This window comes from Nannobrachium achirus (genome assembly GCF_963921795.1).
Source record: "Nannobrachium achirus genome assembly, chromosome: 4".
In the NCBI taxonomy this organism is placed as follows: domain Eukaryota; kingdom Metazoa; phylum Chordata; class Actinopteri; order Myctophiformes; family Myctophidae; genus Nannobrachium; species Nannobrachium achirus.
In genome coordinates this window covers 39114983-39132290 of record NC_137813.1, presented here as the reverse complement: position 1 = coordinate 39132290, position 17308 = coordinate 39114983, and the positions used below count along the sequence as shown (strand labels likewise).

At 42.8% G+C, this 17308-nt stretch overlaps 2 protein-coding genes across 3 annotated transcripts in view; both read left to right on the top strand.

The window, feature by feature from the left end:
* LOC308282894 (plexin domain-containing protein 1-like) overlaps positions 1–2817 on the top strand; it is a gene marked incomplete at both ends in the record, with an annotated part of 15948 nt that extends 13131 nt beyond the window's left edge. Inside the window, 8 exons of the mRNA XM_080723283.1 lie at positions 1–112; positions 224–336; positions 437–519; positions 673–748; positions 1233–1293; positions 1399–1525; positions 1959–2116; positions 2701–2817. The exon at positions 1–112 is cut by the window's left edge and continues 7 nt beyond it. Coding sequence (XP_080579409.1) covers positions 1–112; positions 224–336; positions 437–519; positions 673–748; positions 1233–1293; positions 1399–1525; positions 1959–2116; positions 2701–2817 — 847 coding nt within the window. The remainder of the gene's footprint in view (positions 113–223; positions 337–436; positions 520–672; positions 749–1232; positions 1294–1398; positions 1526–1958; positions 2117–2700) is intronic.
* A 2123-nt stretch (positions 2818–4940) lies between these two features.
* The window catches only part of lasp1 (LIM and SH3 protein 1), a 39386-nt gene continuing 27018 nt past the window's right edge, over positions 4941–17308 (top strand). For both annotated transcript variants that reach the window (XM_080724700.1, XM_080724699.1), the window contains exons 1-2: positions 4941–5290; positions 16116–16210. In XM_080724700.1, the coding sequence (XP_080580826.1) occupies positions 5222–5290; positions 16116–16210 (164 nt within the window). In that variant the 5' untranslated portion in view covers positions 4941–5221. The remainder of the gene's footprint in view (positions 5291–16115; positions 16211–17308) is intronic.

The following is a 17308-nucleotide window of genomic DNA, read 5'->3' as shown; positions in this document are numbered from 1 at the left end:
GTTTGTGGTACAGTGGGAGAAGGTCAGACTCCATGGGAGAGAGGCAGAAGGGGCCTTCACCTTTCAGGCTGCTCTGTACAGAACAGGAACCATCACATTCAGCTACCGAGATGTTAGTCACACCCCACATAGTACATCTATTATCATCCATGTGTGGTTTATTTTCTCATTGCCTCGTTCATAATTGATTTCTTTGTCTTTTTTCTGTGCCTCTCATCATCAGATACCTCTACCAATGGAGGTGATTGGTTCAGCTCAGCATCCAGTGAAGGCAGGTTTGTCTGACGCCTTCATGGTACTCTTACCTTCTCCGGAATCGCCAGGTCAGCAATCCTTGTGCTAATTCCTGTTCTATTTGTTCTATTTGGAAATAATCCATTTTTGACTAAATGTCTTAAAAAGATGTCTCTTTTGTCTCTCAAGATGGCCAATGAAGGACAGTTTATGAATACCATCGGGTTGAGATAGATGCTACTAAGATTACCAACAACTCTGCATTTGAATTCTCTTCTCTGCCTAGTAAGTGGTGTCTTTCCAAATTGTATCTACAGAGGGATGAGCAAAGGGGTGTATTTATGGCTATTGGACTCAATCACCTCTCAAAAGAAATATCTACCTGTGTTCTCTATTTTCTTGCTTCTCTCATTCTGTTCCTGTGGCTTCCTGGGACAGCTTGTCTGCAATATGACACCTGTGAGCTGTGTGTGAACCAGACCTCCAGCTGTAGCTGGTGTAATGTACTCCAGAGGTGAGTAAGACTGCAGAGCCTGCAGATCCATATCTACATGTGCAGGCGTTGACACTAAGCCGGGTTGCGAACCTGCCCCCGGCAGGTAAATAAAACTTTCGGGCAGGTGAAATTTGCTTTCAGGTGGCCCGACTGGGCTAGTGCTTGTTTAAGAGGGGACGCAACCGTCTATAAACAGAACACAAGATATCTAATCTGTCTAAATACCTGAACGTGGCCAGAGCGCTCTGCCTTCTGGTCAGTGGTCTGTAAAATTTAAAATAAGAGCACAGTTCACCAATATTGTGCTGTTTTAACTGTTACTACTCTTAAAAATATAAAATAAAAAATGTTCATACATATACAAAAATGAGGTATGAAAAGAAATCTTGAATTGAACAGTAATCTAATACTGTATTATACATACTGTGTACTTTGCAAGTTGTTGTGCTCAACTCCCAAATTCCTGCTTTATTTGAATATGGACTGTATATTATATGTTCAGATGCTCAGATGGCATGGACAGGCACAGGCAGGAATGGTTGGATTATGGCTGTTCAGAGGAGGTACAGTTGGACATTATTATAATATGAAATAATATCATCAATTGGGAAATGATTCATTTCAAGTTTCTCACAATTTAGTTTATTGACATAGTGATATGTGTACAGATTAAAGACATCACATGTGAAGATTACACCAGGGGAAGTTCTGGCAGTTCATTTGGTCCCTCTGTGACTCCAGACTCTAAGGCCACAACCCCCTTGAGTCCCCTACAAAATGGCTGTGAGACTGATGGTGAGTCAAGGCCGTCGCTGGAGTTTTATGTTACCTGGCAGTTGCTGTATGTTAAATGATAGTGACTCTTAAAACTATTTGGTCTTTGTAAGCTATTGTTTTCTTTGTTTATTATATCCAGACTTAATTTGATTACATTTGAACATCTACAATGTAGATGTAGATTGTTGACAAATGATATACTGTAGAATAGATTCTACAGCACCCATTTGTCTACATTATTATAAAATAAAATGCCGTACAGAGTATGCTGCTTTACATGATTTTATTGTATTCCAATTGTTTGTCTGTCTCCAGATGAAACCAAACATCACATCCTCTTGAATGGTAATGGTGAGTTGAAGTGTTCATGGACATCAATATTGTTTCTTGAATATCTTTCATAGTCATGTGTAAATATTCTGGACGTCTCTTGTACCTTTGTCTCACACAGATCTGAAGACAAATTCTCCCAGTCAGAGCGATGGTTCATCTAATGCTGGTGTCATAGCTGGTGTAGTGGCTGCTCTGGTGTTGCTCTTGGCTCTGGTTCTCTTGGCTCTGTACATTAACTCCCACCCTGCTGCTGCATCGCCTCTTTACCTCCTCCAGGTGAGCACTGCATATTTTCATTTCCAGGCACGTGCACACATAGACATCAAAGGGGGCTTGAGCCCCTGCCCTTTTATCTGTCTGTAAAAAAGTGCCCTCTCCAGACCATGAATTCAGTTATTACTATGGTGAAAGAAATGCAAATGCCCTCTTTGCCATACCTGAAGGCAGCATTCAAGAGAATTGCCTTGTCCAAACTCTCCTGAACTTGTATGCAGCATGTTGAAAGAATTGCCCTCTCTGTGTAGAAACCCATGCTACTGTATAAGCCACATCTCCAACATTCACTTGATTATGCTTAGTTCAGTGTGTTATCAAGCACCGAAAATAGCCAACCTCTAAGCTCACAACGCATCGCAGCGCGACGCGTTGGGAGCTTGGAGGTCTGCTATTTTCGATATTTTCACCAAAAGGCTCTTTTAGAAATGTCAGCCCCTGCCTCTCTAACATTCTCTGCACGTCCCTGTTCATTCCATTCAATAATAACAAAGCTATTGCTTGATCTGTCCATTGCCTCCAAATTTCATCTATTCTCTCTCTCTCTCTCTTTCTCTCTCTCTCTTTTTTGTTTTTTATTTTAGCCACGAAAGAACTACTGGCCATCCTTGAAGTTCAGGAAGCAAGGATTCCAAAACAGCTACACAGAGGTGGAGAGAGAGACGACTGAGAAGGAGAGCATTGTTGAAGCTGGGCCTTGCTGAATGAATTGAAGGACCTTATGGACCTTCCCAAAACCATAACACATTGATATTTTCAAATCAGTTTTTCATTCTGGTGTGACTGATATCTTTTACTGTACTCACCATTCCATTGCAAAATAAAAAATTAATTGTACTAGAATGGGTAGTAGACTATAGTTAAATTAGTTGTAATTTTGGTAATTTGTATCTTTTTCCATTTAACATGATGTTACTTTTGGGTGGCACCGGTTCAGGAGGTAGAGTGACTGTCTTAGAATCAGAAGGTTCACAGTTCAATCTCCAACTCCCCCTGCCTTGTGTGTTGAACAAGACACTGAATGCTCCTGATGAGCAAATTGCTACCTTGGTGCTTCTTCTGGAGTCAAAATGTGAAATATATTTTTAAGCACTTTTGTAGAAAGATGGTATATAAATGCAGTGTATTTACCATTTGCTTTAAGAGGTAAATACATTTTGATAAATGATAAAAATCAATCAAACTTATAGAGCACTTTTCTTGGTACTACAGAGCGCAAATAGGCCCTGTCACCAAGGAAAGATTATTGCCTCTCAGGGGCCCAGTTTAGTAAATCGACAATTTACTAAACTGAGATGTATAGGTTAATCAAATTTCCCCCTCCTCTGCATTTACAATAGTGGTTAGAAGGAGTTTAGGTCTTATGTTTTTATGATCTGTTTGTATTGTGTTGGAGCTTTTAGCGTACGTTTTTCACATGTAGACCTACAGTATGTACCTAAACAGTGCATCTAAGTGACAATAAAATGAATCTGAATCTGAGCATCTAAGCAAGAGACTGCACAAGTTAAGGTTTTATTATTATCAGTTTGTGTGCTGAGGGGGGTCCCTAAAAAATCTGTCCATCACCTCAGGTTCGGGACCACCAGGAGGTTGGCATCACCAGACCTGAGGGAGAAAAGGGGGCCATACTGGTGGTGGATAGGGGTAGAGAGAGGTAGATAGGTTATTGAGGGGCCTTGGCCTATGTTGAGGCAGTTATGAATGATGCAACTTGATAGTGTGTGTCTGTCTCTGTGTGATCTTGTGTTGAATGTGTTCAATCGGTGACTGAATGAGGAAGTTTCACGTGGCAGTGCTGCAAATTCATAGGGCGGTAACTATTATCCATGATTCAAACCGGTATTCTGGGGTTTGTAAATACGTATTTATGTGACAAACCTCAAGTAGGCCTAGAGGAGAGGCGAGCCCTTAACAAAACGGAACACAGTTCTCATCATCTGGCAGCAGGTGTCGCCCGAACCAAATGCATCTAGCTAGGATCCCAAGTAGGACACAGGGCGAACGTGGCAAATAGAAAAATTGATAAAAGATCATTATGATTAGGTGTCAGACAGAGTGTGTGTTAAAGTGTGGAGAGATGGAACCAAATGGAACCCCGGATAGTGCACAAATGGAAGGAAGCTTTCTCTCTCCAGGAATAACATGATTCTACTGTGTACAACACAGGCAACATGAAACCCAAACGCTAAAATCCCCCAATTCACAAAATCAGAGCGAGAGAAAGAGAGAAACCCTTCCCCGCTCCAAGGAACAGTGAACACCAGCTCCTCCTGTTGCCTCCTCCTTCTCTTCCCTTTCGTCTCGGGAGTAACTAAATACATTTACTTAGGTACTGTACACAAAGTACAATTTTTAGGTATTTGTACTTGACTTTAGTGTTTCCAATTTCCAATACGTTTACTTCTAGGCCTAGTCCACTACATCTCGGATCCAAATAGTGTACTTTTACTCCACTACATTTATTTGAAAACTTAGTTACTTTGCAGATATAATTGATTAGGCTATATTATAAAACATACACTAATCCACTCTTTAGCCGTATTTTATACCTAGGCTATTTGAAAATAGCCGGTCTACATGCTCACAAAGCGTCGCATCTTGACGCGTTGTGAGCTTGTGCATCTGCTATTTTCAAATGTTTTGGTACTTTCTATTGGTACTTTAAAGTACATTTTGACGCCAACACTTTCGTACTTTTACTCAAGTAGGCGGGCCTACGTTTTTGAATTCCTACACTGCAGTATTGATACTTTTACTCGAGTAAAACATGTGAGTACTTTTTCCACCACTGGGTGGATGGTTGGGGAAGAGAGAGAGAGAGAGAGAGAGCTCGATAGACTCGCGCTTTTCCGTTCCGTGTCTGGTTGGTTGGAGACTGACAGCCAGCTGTGAGATTAACGCACATTCAACACCACGGATAACAACAAGCTCTTCACGGATATTTCCATTATTCAAAAACTGTACAGCGACATATACATTACTCTGCTACTGGGCACAGCCACATTCGGAGGAAACTGTATTATTATAGGCGGTGTATTGTTTACAGCACTGCGTTATATTGAGTCGTTAGCTAGCTAAACCAGAAGAAGCGTTCATTCCTCCAACATGAACCCGTTGTGTGGCAGATGTAATCGAGTCGTGTACCCCACGGAAAAAGTGAATTGTCTGGACAAGGTAAGAAAAAAACCTTGAAACATGAAAAGGCAGTGTTTGTACTTTTAACTCTAATTGTACTTGGAGTTTGGTTGGTTTTTATTTTTTACACCCGTAGGAATTCCGTTCTAGGCCGTTTTGTGAATGACTTGAACATCCATTAGGACAGGTATGTCGCTAGCTAGGCAAGCTAACGTAGGTTACACAGCTAGCAGCTAGCCATCCTCGCTAGCCGTTTACATCAAGGCGGACCCCCGGCTATTAAAATCCCCTCCAGCTGTTGATGTGCTCCGAGCCTCCGACTTGGATGCTTGTTACAGAAAGTATTTTTGATCAAAATGAGGCCATATGTTATTGCTTCACACGCCATAACATCATCACTTGACAAAATGCTTCACAAAATACTGCCTGCTGCCCTGTCTGGGCCTGTATGGACTGTCTGATACCATATACTTGATATTGATGAGTAATTGACAGTTAACGACATTCCTTTGTGGAAGAACTCCAGTCAGGTATAAGGCTAGGTGATAATGTTAGACCGTTTTACGAGAATATAATTGTAATTCGTTAACTTCCTTGTTAGATGCACACTTGATGACCCAAATTGCCATGCTATGAATTGTCCGGACCAACATGCATTGGTTTGGGGGAGAGGTGTCAAATGAAACCGCCTAATTCAAGGTGAAATCTATTATTTGTTTGTTTCATTTTGAGCTGAGCCATAGCATCCCTGGGGGAAATATATGCCGGAAATAGGCAGATCTTTTGATGGAAGAAATGTGGTGTAAAAAGCGCTCCAATTACAGTTGAGTATCATCAGCCAGGTCTGTTATAGCCTACTAAGAATAGAGGGTTCAAGTGGTTAAACATTAGCCTAATCCGCACCCAGGTTGTAATCTAATCAACCCAATCCATATTCACTTCAGTGAGGTCACTCAAATAGCTGCTGCCTACCTTTTGTGTCCGTTTTTGTTTCAGTTCTGAAATTAAGGTTTCTACATGCAATATGATTTTGTTGTTTCGCATACGGACACGGTATATTGATTGCTAAATGAAACCAGTGACACCACAACATTTTCTATTAATGTGTTACAAGATGTAAAGCATTAGCGTGTGTACTGGATTTATACATAAGATATTCTATGGGTGTCTATTTATTGGAATATAATGATTAGAAATTGTATGTATGTAATGTATGTATGTATGTATGTATGTTGGATATGACGTAGTAGTGCTAGGGAGTAGGGACAAGCAGATAATTTGTCTAATGGACATCCAAATGGCTATTCAGAATCAATCCCTGTCAAGAGGTCCTTCCTTATCTTTTGGGGTCGATAGATGGAGGGGTGGGAATAGAGGAAAGCACATTATCTAAAGTAACATTACCACTTCATTGGATGTCTTCCTGCACAGTTGCATGCATCAGGTTTTGAATGCACCATGACTCATGCTTCCCCAAAGTGCAGTGGAATGGAATGGAATGGAATGGAATTTAATTGTATATTTGTTTCAGCATGCCTCGACATGCACACAAAACACAAACAAACAACATAACATAAACAATTCTTGCTCAAGTGTCTCGGCCAGGAGGGCATTAATGAACAGTCTGTCACAAGTGGATCTTCTTAAATGGGTTGGTGGAATCTGCCCGGAGCAGGGCGCATTCCAGCAGACAGACACTCCCATAAAACGTGCTCTGTCAGAGGCCCGCTGCTGTCCTTTCTTCTAGGAGACATGCACAGGAGCGGTGCTATGGCATCAGCGCTCACCCCATAAACATACAAAACACCCTCCTCTTCCCTCTTTGTTGCACTGGCACTGGCTGCCCTTTTAGTTGGCTTAAAGCAGCCGAGGTCATAGTGCCCGGGGATTTTCTTTATTTTTACTTACTTTTTGCACATGCTGATGCTGGCTCAGGTGAGGGCGGCGGAGTCTAAATGACAGTTACTGCTAATGCTATTACTGCTGCAGCTGCAGCATTGCTTATCCATATCCACCAAATTGAATGCATTTACCTGGAAATGTCTTCCTGTCATCGCATTCTGTGCATAGCCCATGCCACAGACTTGCTTTTCTAGTGTCAACCACCATTACTGTACAGCTGGGCAAGGCTCGGTAGGAGGAGGGGGCAGTTGAGGACGTGGAAAAGGCAGGAAGTAACTGTTAGGTGAGACTTTTGATGAAGAATACTATGTCTGCTTCTTTTGCCTTCAGAAGGTGGGGTCACTGGGGTGCCTTTTGAGAATGAAAGAGCTGCTTGCTTGTTTTCCACATTGTAAATAAATAATATAAGGCTCAGTTTTATCACCATACAAGTATCTGTGGGCTGCTGAAATGTGGACACTGGACAGCTGTTGAAGTTGCGCCAAAAGAACTTGGAAGGATGAGGGAATGGAGACAGTAGTGTTATTCATTATTGACATTGCATAATATGCGAACTATACTAGTACAACATGGGCCATCAGGAACTTCATGTTTTTAGAAGGAGTGAATGTGTTAGTGGTTGTGGCAGTAGTGGCTTGTGATTGAGTCGGGCTAGTCCCAGTTGTCCTACGCCCAGTTGTCCAACGTCCCAGTTGTCCTACTGTGTCCCAGTTGTCCTACTGTAGCCTGGCTGTATGGGCTAGTACGCGAACAGACTGTAAAGCAAGCCATCTTCATCCCATTCATGCGTTTATCGTGCGCTTGCCCAGGCCTTATGGCCTGGGCATAAATATAACGATTGCATTCACCACGGCTTCGTAACTCGCGCGGCGCTCTGCCGGCCGCGCAGCCCTGGCCCGCTCTTCGCGGGCACTCGCGCCTGCGGCGCTCGGGCGCGAAGAGCAGGACCAAGGTCCGCTGGCCTTCGCGATGTCGTGGACAATAATTACAGTCGGACGTTGGACAACTGGGACGTTGGAGTAGCTGTACGCTTGCCGCCTAACCAGCCAGCAGCGTGCACACACATTTCGCCCAATTTCGAACTGCCAGGCTACAGTAGGACAACTGGGACACAGTAGGACAACTGGGACGTTGGACAACTGGGCGTAGGACAACTGGGATTTTCCCATTGAGTCATGTTAATGTTGATATTAAAGCTGCAATCCATAATCAATAATAATTCATGTCCTAACAGGGATTTATTTTGAACCCGGTCTCCCGAAGGAAAGCCCACATTTCTCTACCGCTTTCCACTAGAAGGCATACCCACTTGATAGTGGAGATATTTCACTATGAGATTCTCCAACCACTTCGCACATATAATTAGCTTTATTAGCAATATTTAATTTGGACACACATAGGCCTGGCAGCTGGCCTAGTGGATGGGATGTGTTTCAGTTAAATTCCTGGAATTTGGAATTGTTATACTATGTAAAAATGTCAAATTAATTAAGTTTCTATTCTGTAGTGGGAAGGAAAGAAGTTCACCTTTGCATTAAAGCTTTTGTTTTAGGTTTATACTATGTTCATTTTTGTCTTCACGTTATAATGGATCTGGTTGGGGGGATTAACCTTTTATGGTGCAAGTATGAGCGCAGCACCTCCTTTCTGCTGCTGCCTAAATGAGTTTCATGAAACCGCTGAAGTCCTTGTGGAAAAAAAGCTTAAACACTTTAAACCTGGTGGTGTCCCTATTTTGGCGATGTCATTATATGTGAAATAAAAAGTAAAATAAATTCAAATTTCACAATTTATTTGTATTTATAATAGCAAAAATAGGTGATATACAAGCTCACAGTCACAACACATCACCATGCGACACATTGCTATGCAATGCATTGTAAGCCATAGCAACACAGTATAATTTGGAACAGTCTTAATAAAAGACGATAAAGTAAAGTAAAAAAGACTAAGCATGACTACTTATCAGATTACTTTCCATCAAGGTTATTCAGGTTAGTTATTTAACATTATATTAGTGTATTGATACATACAGAGTTTCTGAAAACTTGCCTAACTTGGTGCTTCAGTGATCATAGTTGGTAACAATTTTGCAACTAGATTTATTCAGATTTTACTAGACATTACTAGATTTATTCAGGTGATCTCAGGGCAGCAGGCAGGGCCTTTGTTTGATAATGATCCATCATCCATGTATTGTTTTTCTATGCGGTTCCTCATACTTGCGGACAAGTGGATGTTTTTCCTGTGGTACCAGTTTTGTAATGTCTATTAGCTACCCTAAATTTAGACGTATTATTCTGAGAGCTGATTCATGTTGTCCACTCCAAATGCCATATGAGGTTGAAGTCAGAGCAGCCTTTACGAGTCATCTCCTGATGACAGTCAGAACCACCTGAGGAAGTGACTCCACGTTGTCAGTTAGAAGTCAGGTACTTCTCTAATGCATATTTCATCAGAAGAGGAACTTCAACAAATACAATACACAGGTGAATGCTCTTCCCAGCAGTCTCCCTCCACAAGTCAAAACATTTGAGATGAAAGACAAAGTGACAGTTGTCCACATCCTGAGAATACAAGGCTATATGATGCCACATCCCTGAGAATACAAGGTGATATGAAGGCAAAGTGTTTGCAGAAGAACTAATTAAAACTTAAGACATCTCTCAGGTTTTATTTTACATTTCTATAACTCAGTGCTGACTAGGAGTGGTTTGTGTTATATTGTGAAGTAGATAGTATTTACTGTCAAATGGTTGTCTGTCATCCGACCAACATTAAAGCCCTTGGCTGTGGTAGAAAAAGGGTAGGCCAGTTACTATCTATGTTCTGAGTTGGGGTTTCCTCTCTTGGTAGTCAGATTTAGGTCTCTGTCTCAAGCCATATTTTCTCTGAAATTCTCTCATTCACACTCTGTCACTAAGGATAGTGGCTGGTGGTCCACTCATTAAGGGATTTAATTTATGGATGGCTAATCTGTTTCTTTAAAATCAAATCACAAATTTGCGACCTCGGTTCTTCGATTTACAAATTGTTTGAATTCAGGGCTCTGCAATAAAGGGGCCTCATTAACGATGTTTGAGTGCAAATACAAGTGTTTCCAAGTGAGTCTGATTCATGGCTTTACATTTTTTTGCGCTGGGTAGTGGGTACACTGAATCTCATATCTGCTGTTGGGCACGTACGTAATATGTTCCACAAATCATGCATAGCTGTTATTAGAATGCCTTACTCTTCAAGCAAAGTCAATTGCACGAATAAAATGTTTATGTGCCCAACATTTTTATTTATTTTTCAGGTGATGCATTTAAAGCTGAATATAACATCCCTCAGTGAGAACTGAGAAGGCATGGTCTTCAAATCTGTGTCCATTCCCAATCCTGATATAGGATACTATTCCCCTCAATTATCAATAAAGCGATCCATAATCTGGTAGAGCTATAGCAGCATTACAATATATCCTGGATTCTAGCAGTCATTTTCTTTCTTCTCTACCTCAGAAAAGGTGAGCAATTCTTACTTAGAATAGGCTTATATAATATCCTGCAATGCTTTATTAACCTATTATCTGGTCCTGTGATGTTAGACGTAATTCTTTTCTTTTCATATTTCATTAACTTAACAGTGGATCCATTGCATAAGGATTTTTAGTTGCAATGTCAGTTTGATATTACTGCCTGCCTCGTACCTCTTCTACGTATATACTGTGTGCCTTGGGTATAATCAGGAAGCATTATTCGACCAGTATGGGGAAAGTATTTAACACCATCTATTTGTGAAGGGCTGGTTGCCCTAATTAATGCACACTAAGAATGAATATGAAGGGTGACCCTATAGTTATACCCCATGGACGCAATGCTCTCATCAGTGAGTCCCTGGTTCGATTCCAGACCGGCTGGACCATTTGCTGAAGGTCATCCCCCTACTTTCTGTGCATTCCCTGTCTATCCACTGTCACTGTCAATAAAGTGTGACATTTGTCACATTTGTCCTACAGACACAGCATTTTGTAGTACCTACATTGCTACCTTTGTAGTAAGGGTCACTCGCTTTCTTTTGCTAGTATGCAGTGAGTGCACAAGTCTTGTTTAGTCCCATATTAACAGTTTTTGTCTGCTCAGATTGTGTATGATATGTAAGGTTTCTTGGAAGTTAACTTGCACATAGTCTCTTCTTAACAGTGCATAGTGCATACATGTTCTGTTCAAGGCAAACTTGCTCTTCGTTCTTGCTGAGAGGAGGTTGTTGGGCTGAGCATGCAGCATGTTCACTCTTGAGTGGAGTAGTCCCTGCTGACATGCATGCATCATACCCAGCAACACAGCCCTACATACTGTAACACACACACACACACACACACACACACTCACTCACTCACTCACTCACTCACTCACTCACTCACTCACTCACTCTCTCACTCTCTCACACACACACACACACAGTACATGTGTAGACACATACACCCTGGAGCAGCACTGATGCAGGACGACAGTCCTGATATTATGGGTGGATTATTTCTAGGGCTCCGTCTGCAGTGGCCTGGATTTCCAGATGACTGCCAGATCAAGAGCCCTTCCTGGAGTTGGAGATTTGGCTTGGTCACTGCTTGGTAGCCTTTAATGGGAGCCCAACCCCCCTTCCTCGCTCTCTTCCTTGGTGTCCTCTTCCTTCCTCCTCCTCTCCATTCACCTGAGAGGGCCACGGGATTGTCCAGGTGGAATGTGGGTCGACAGGTTGGGCTAGGTTAAAGAATTGTTGGCTAAATAATAGTGGAGTTCAGCATACCTGCACTCTGGAAGCAACCCAAGGTCAATATTTACACCAGGAACCAACAGGAGGATCAAAGTCCGCACTCAGCTGATCGGCTCACCTTCATACCCTCCAGGATTAGCATTCATGCCTCTTCATTAGCATTACACTCTGTTTCGTTTATGGTTGGCTTACCAGTATTACGTATTTATGGAGGTGCTCAGGGCAGGGAATCAGCCACGGAATAACCATCATCAAGGCAAATATCAGATCGGGCTGCTGTGAGACGGGTAGATGGACTTAATGCTATACCTTACTGCCTTCTAAGATGGCAATTGCCTCAGATGAATATACTTTTTGGTTACCACCGCGCTCTGACTCAACTGGTGCGGTGTCCCTTTAGATCAACATGTATTCATTGGAGGATGGATCGCACACAGTGGCAAGAGTTGTATTTTCTTTTTTTATTATTGCATGGATGAGAAACGAACGTTTCGGCTATCAGCCTTCTTCAGTGTATCTGATACACTGAAGAAGGCTGATAGCCAAAATGTTTGTTTCTCAGGCATGCAATAGTAAAGAAAGAAAATACAACTCTTGCCAATTGCCTCAGATGAAAATCTGGAAAAATGTAATCTTGGTTGGTATTCTGAAATGGGATTTGTTGTTGCAGTGCTATAGCCAGAAGAACAGGGTGAAAGAGGAAAGAGCAACATAATGTGTCCATCTGTGACTCCTGCAGTCCTTGATTGTTATGTAGTGAGCTATTAGTTTGCATTCTAGGGTTTGGCCCAATGGAGATGGCTGTAGATCAGAGCTCCACTGACCATAACTCAAGGCCTGTGTCCAGTATGTGGCCACCTCTTTTGTCTGGCCCAATGCACTATATTGCTGCTGTTAAAGAAGCTACACACACCACGCTGTACCCTGACTGTTTCCCGTTGTTGACACATACCATCCTGGGTGGTCTATTGCATCCAGAGAGAACAAAGTACTCCATTCTTCTAGCCAGACTATTGTCCTATTCCTGAATGTTTAACATGCATGGACAAGGACATAGGCTTTTCTCAGATCCTTCCAGAGTTAAATGCTTATCGTTAATGCTTATCATAGTGCTTTCATTGATAGGAGTGGGATGGTGGTGGCTGTCATGCCCGACTGCCTCAGCAGGCCTCATCTTGATGATTTATTGTTGGCCCGATATCAGTGCTATGGCACGTGCGTTATCAACCTGTATCTCTTCACAAAAGGGGAATGATGGATATGTCCGTCTGACAATAATCCAGACCCCATTCCCTGCCCTTGTAAGATTGCATAAAATTGAACCATTGTTGTATGTGTGTGTGGGGCGGTGTGTGTGAGACACAGAAAGTTGGGGACATGCTCTTGTCATTGTACACTTCTCTTGTTTTCATGGTCTTCAGGGCTGTTTGGTTTGGAAATTAGTGTGTACACAATTGGTAAAATCTTCAGTGCTAATTTAATTATTTATTTATTACACTGAGTTGGATGAAGACTGAGAATTTTGTGTGCGGACAATTGCTTCAGAAAGTGATAGAGTTTGAGAAAAGAGAACGCCCTGAGGCCATGCCTCTTTTCCTCCTCTTCTTTCTCCCTGTGTACTCTTCCCTCCCTTCCCTAGATGATAGCAGGAGCAGCCAGATCATTGCCTCACTCCCTGGTGTTTCTCTTCTATCATCTCTCTCGCTCTCTCTCTCTCACCCCATTTCTCTCCTTCCTTTCATGTTCTGTCACCCCTTCTGCTTTGCTACTCCCCCCCCCCCCTCCTCTTTATCCTAGGCCCCTTTCTGAGCCCTCAGGCTGCAGATCAGCCTTGTGCCAAATCGGAGAGGGAGGCAAGGCTCTTACGAGGACATGGAATAGATGGACAGACAGACGCGGGCCTGCAGAGAGGAACAGACGGATTGAGAGCAGAGAGAAACAATGGCACTGAGACCAAGCTGGGCATGGGAACAGTTTTTTAAGTGGCACACTCAGAAGAAACACTGCTGTTTTTTGTATGTAGCTTGAATAGATAGGGAGAAGGCAGTGCTTTGCGTATGTGTGCATTTAGTGTGGAAAACATACTAAGGAGGTGTGAAGATTAAGAACTAGCAATACTATGGCCAGATGATGATGTTGATGCATGGCTTTGCTACCACGTGATTGCAGACACGCTGGTACTGCTAGCCTCCTGAGAAGTTGGGTTATAAATAACTTCTTTACATCTGAGAGAGAAAGAGAAGAAGTTTGGATTCCCTTAATGCTCCGACAAGCCTCCTCTCTGTCTCTCTCCAAGTCTCTCTCACTGTAAAATCAGCACCCATACTGTAGGCATCTGTGTCTGTATGTTGTTTTAGGGCTTTTCCATCCTAGATTAGACTTGTTTTCTCATGCAGTGGACATTTCCCGACAAATGTGACAGATGGCCCCATGTTGCCTAGCTCAAAGCCAAAATGTGCCAAAATATGTGATGTAACTTTTGGCTTAGAAAATAGTAAACTGGGTGAGAATTATACCAAATGGAGAAGTAGCACTTTCTCAAACAACTCCAGCTGTTTATGTTTCTGTCTGTGTCTTGTGTGCATAGATAATATAGTCTATACATTTACAAAACCTGTCTTGACTGTGTGTCTGTGTGACTGTCCCGGGCATAAGTCAGACACCTTCCGACTGATCAACTTAATAATAATAATAATAATATTGACCTACTTGCTCCCACAGGGGAAATTATGTTTCTGCTCAACCCAGCTGATTGCTGCCCACAAGGGTCGCGGAGCAATTAGGGGTTAGGTGTCTTGCTCAGGGACACATTTCGACCAGTCATATTCAACACATTGTTGGCCAGGTCTGCAATCATACCTGGGACCACTGGGGACTGTGGTTCCCCAGGCAGGCTCTCTCACCATTCTGCAACGCTGCCTCCTTAGAACGTGGAATGTGTGTTGCAGAGGACCCGGGGGTCTGCACTGTGCAGTGCAGAGTGGGAATTCGGTCAGACCACGAATGCCGGTATCTGTCTGTCTGTGGAGGACGCAGGTGTGTCTGTGGAGGACGCAATGAACCTGTGTAACCCAACCCGTCGGCTTCACAGCAGTTTTTTTGCAATGTCAGGGATCTTTGTATCTCCATATTTGCTCAATGGGCTCAGGCTGTACGGTAGTGGGTACCGCACTGGGTACTCTGACAACAGGTACAACAAGTCTCTGACTATAAGTAGTAAGTACAAGTATAACGGGTATTGCATAAACACGTTTGGCATGCATTTGCCTCTTTCATCTTTCCCAAATCCTGACTAGCATCATTCCCGAGTAGGCCGGTGCCCATTTATAACTGACCCATTGAATGTACAATGGGTATGCATAATCGGGTGGGGATGTATTCCTCCTGTCTTGCACTTTACAGAATTGTATGGTCCTTGTGTAGGTAGTAGTAATTGAACACACTGTACAGTACTGGTAATCAGACTGTAACAAAGAGGTTTGGTGTAGAGGGTAAAAAGAGCATACTAAGTACAGAGTGAAAGGTCAAGTTATGTGTTGACGCTTCAAGTGGTTAAATATCTGAAAACACAAATTGACATGAATCCAAAATACACTGATGGTGCTGTCTATATGGAATCTATGAGAAGGTTGTGGGGGTCCCTGCTTCATCTCTCTCTCAACTAAGGGGTCCTTGGCCTGAAAACGTTGAAGACCCCTGGTTTAAGAAGAAGACAAAAAATAAGAACAGTTGGCATGGTGTGCTGCCTTTCAGATATACGTATGTAAATCTCATCGTTATACCATTATGCCATTATTTTTCAGTTTTATACAAATGTTGTCGGATTATGTTGCTGTAGTAGCTATGGGAATCATTAGAAATGATAATCACCTCACTGTAGTTTTTTGAAGGGACTCCGCCGCTAATGGAAAGGCAAACAATAACTGTTCACATAACTCCACTCAATGAAGCAGACTCATTTGGCCTCTAAACAGTCATGCAAATACGCCCAAGTTTGTGAACCCTCTAGAGAATACAAAGTGGTGTGTGTGTGTGTGTGTGTGTGTGTGTGTGTGTGTGTGTGTGTGTGTGTGTGTGTGTGTGTGTGTGTGTGTGTGTGTGTGTGTGTGTGTGTGTGTGTGTGTGTGTGTGTGTGCTCCTTTTGGGTACAAACAGTACAACTCTGGAACACATTTTTCTAATCTCTCATCCTAATTTCTCTCTCTCTTAGTACTGGCATAAAGGATGCTTCAGCTGCGAGATCTGCAAAATGACTCTAAACATGAAGAATTACAAAGGCTTCGAAAAGAGACCATACTGCAATGCGTAAGTTGTTGTTTCAGTCATCTTTTTGCATGTGCTAATCTGCTAAAGTTATGTAATGTGCACATTTACTCTCCGGTGGATGGACCTACATACCAAGTATATTACCTCCACTCAATTCAATTCAAAGGAGCTTTATTGGCATGAGAAAACATACGTTTACATTGCCAAAGCAAGTGTTACATGTAAAATAAAAACAGCTGAAAATGGGGAACATATATACAGTTGGAGGGGGTACAGCATTGTGTAAACAGAGCTATGTCGCATTGTGATATTTTATATATATACAGGGTACTCAAGACATCTGTTAATGACTGTCGATTATCGTGTGTGTGTGTGTGTTAGGGTTGGAAACATAAGGTTCGGGCCTCGGCGCGGGTCGGACGCATATTAATGATTAATGCTCGGACGTCGATCCGGGTCGGACAAAAAACTGTCGGACATGGGTTCGGAACGGACAGAAAAAATGGGCCGTGTGTGTGTGTGTGTGTGTGTGTGTGTGTGTGTGTGTGTGTGTGTGTGTGTGTGTGTGTGTGTGTGTGTGTGTGTGTGTGTGTGTGTGTGTGTGTGTGTGTGTGTGTGTGTGTGTGTGTGTGTGTGTGTGTGTGTGTGTGTGTGTGTGTGTGTGTGTGTGTGTGTGTGAGTGAGTGAGTGAGTGAGTGAGTGAGTGAGAGAGATTGAGTGTGAGATTGAGTGTGAGAGACACTCAATCTCTTTTCTCTATCTGAGTTCATGCATGTTCCAGGCCAGATGAACCTTCTCTGTCCTGTGGCTTTTTGGCTGTTCAGCTTTCCCAGAGAGTGGGGCTGTGTATGTGTAGTGTGTGGGAAAGGCTGTGTTCCCCCCTCTAAATTTTCCCTTCACCCCCACCTATCTCCATGGGGGGGGGGTGGGGGTGTTGTCAACAATGGAAATTCCTTAAGTTCCTCTGCAGTGACATGCACATACGCACCAATACCCGCATGTCCGCTCATGCTACCACGCATACACTGCTACTCCCACACATCCAGGGTTCAAGAGGAATCCATGGAATCTCCCTCCCTCGGTGCTCCCAATGATTTTTGCTGTGTGTGTGTGTGTGTGTGTGTGTGTGTGTGTGTG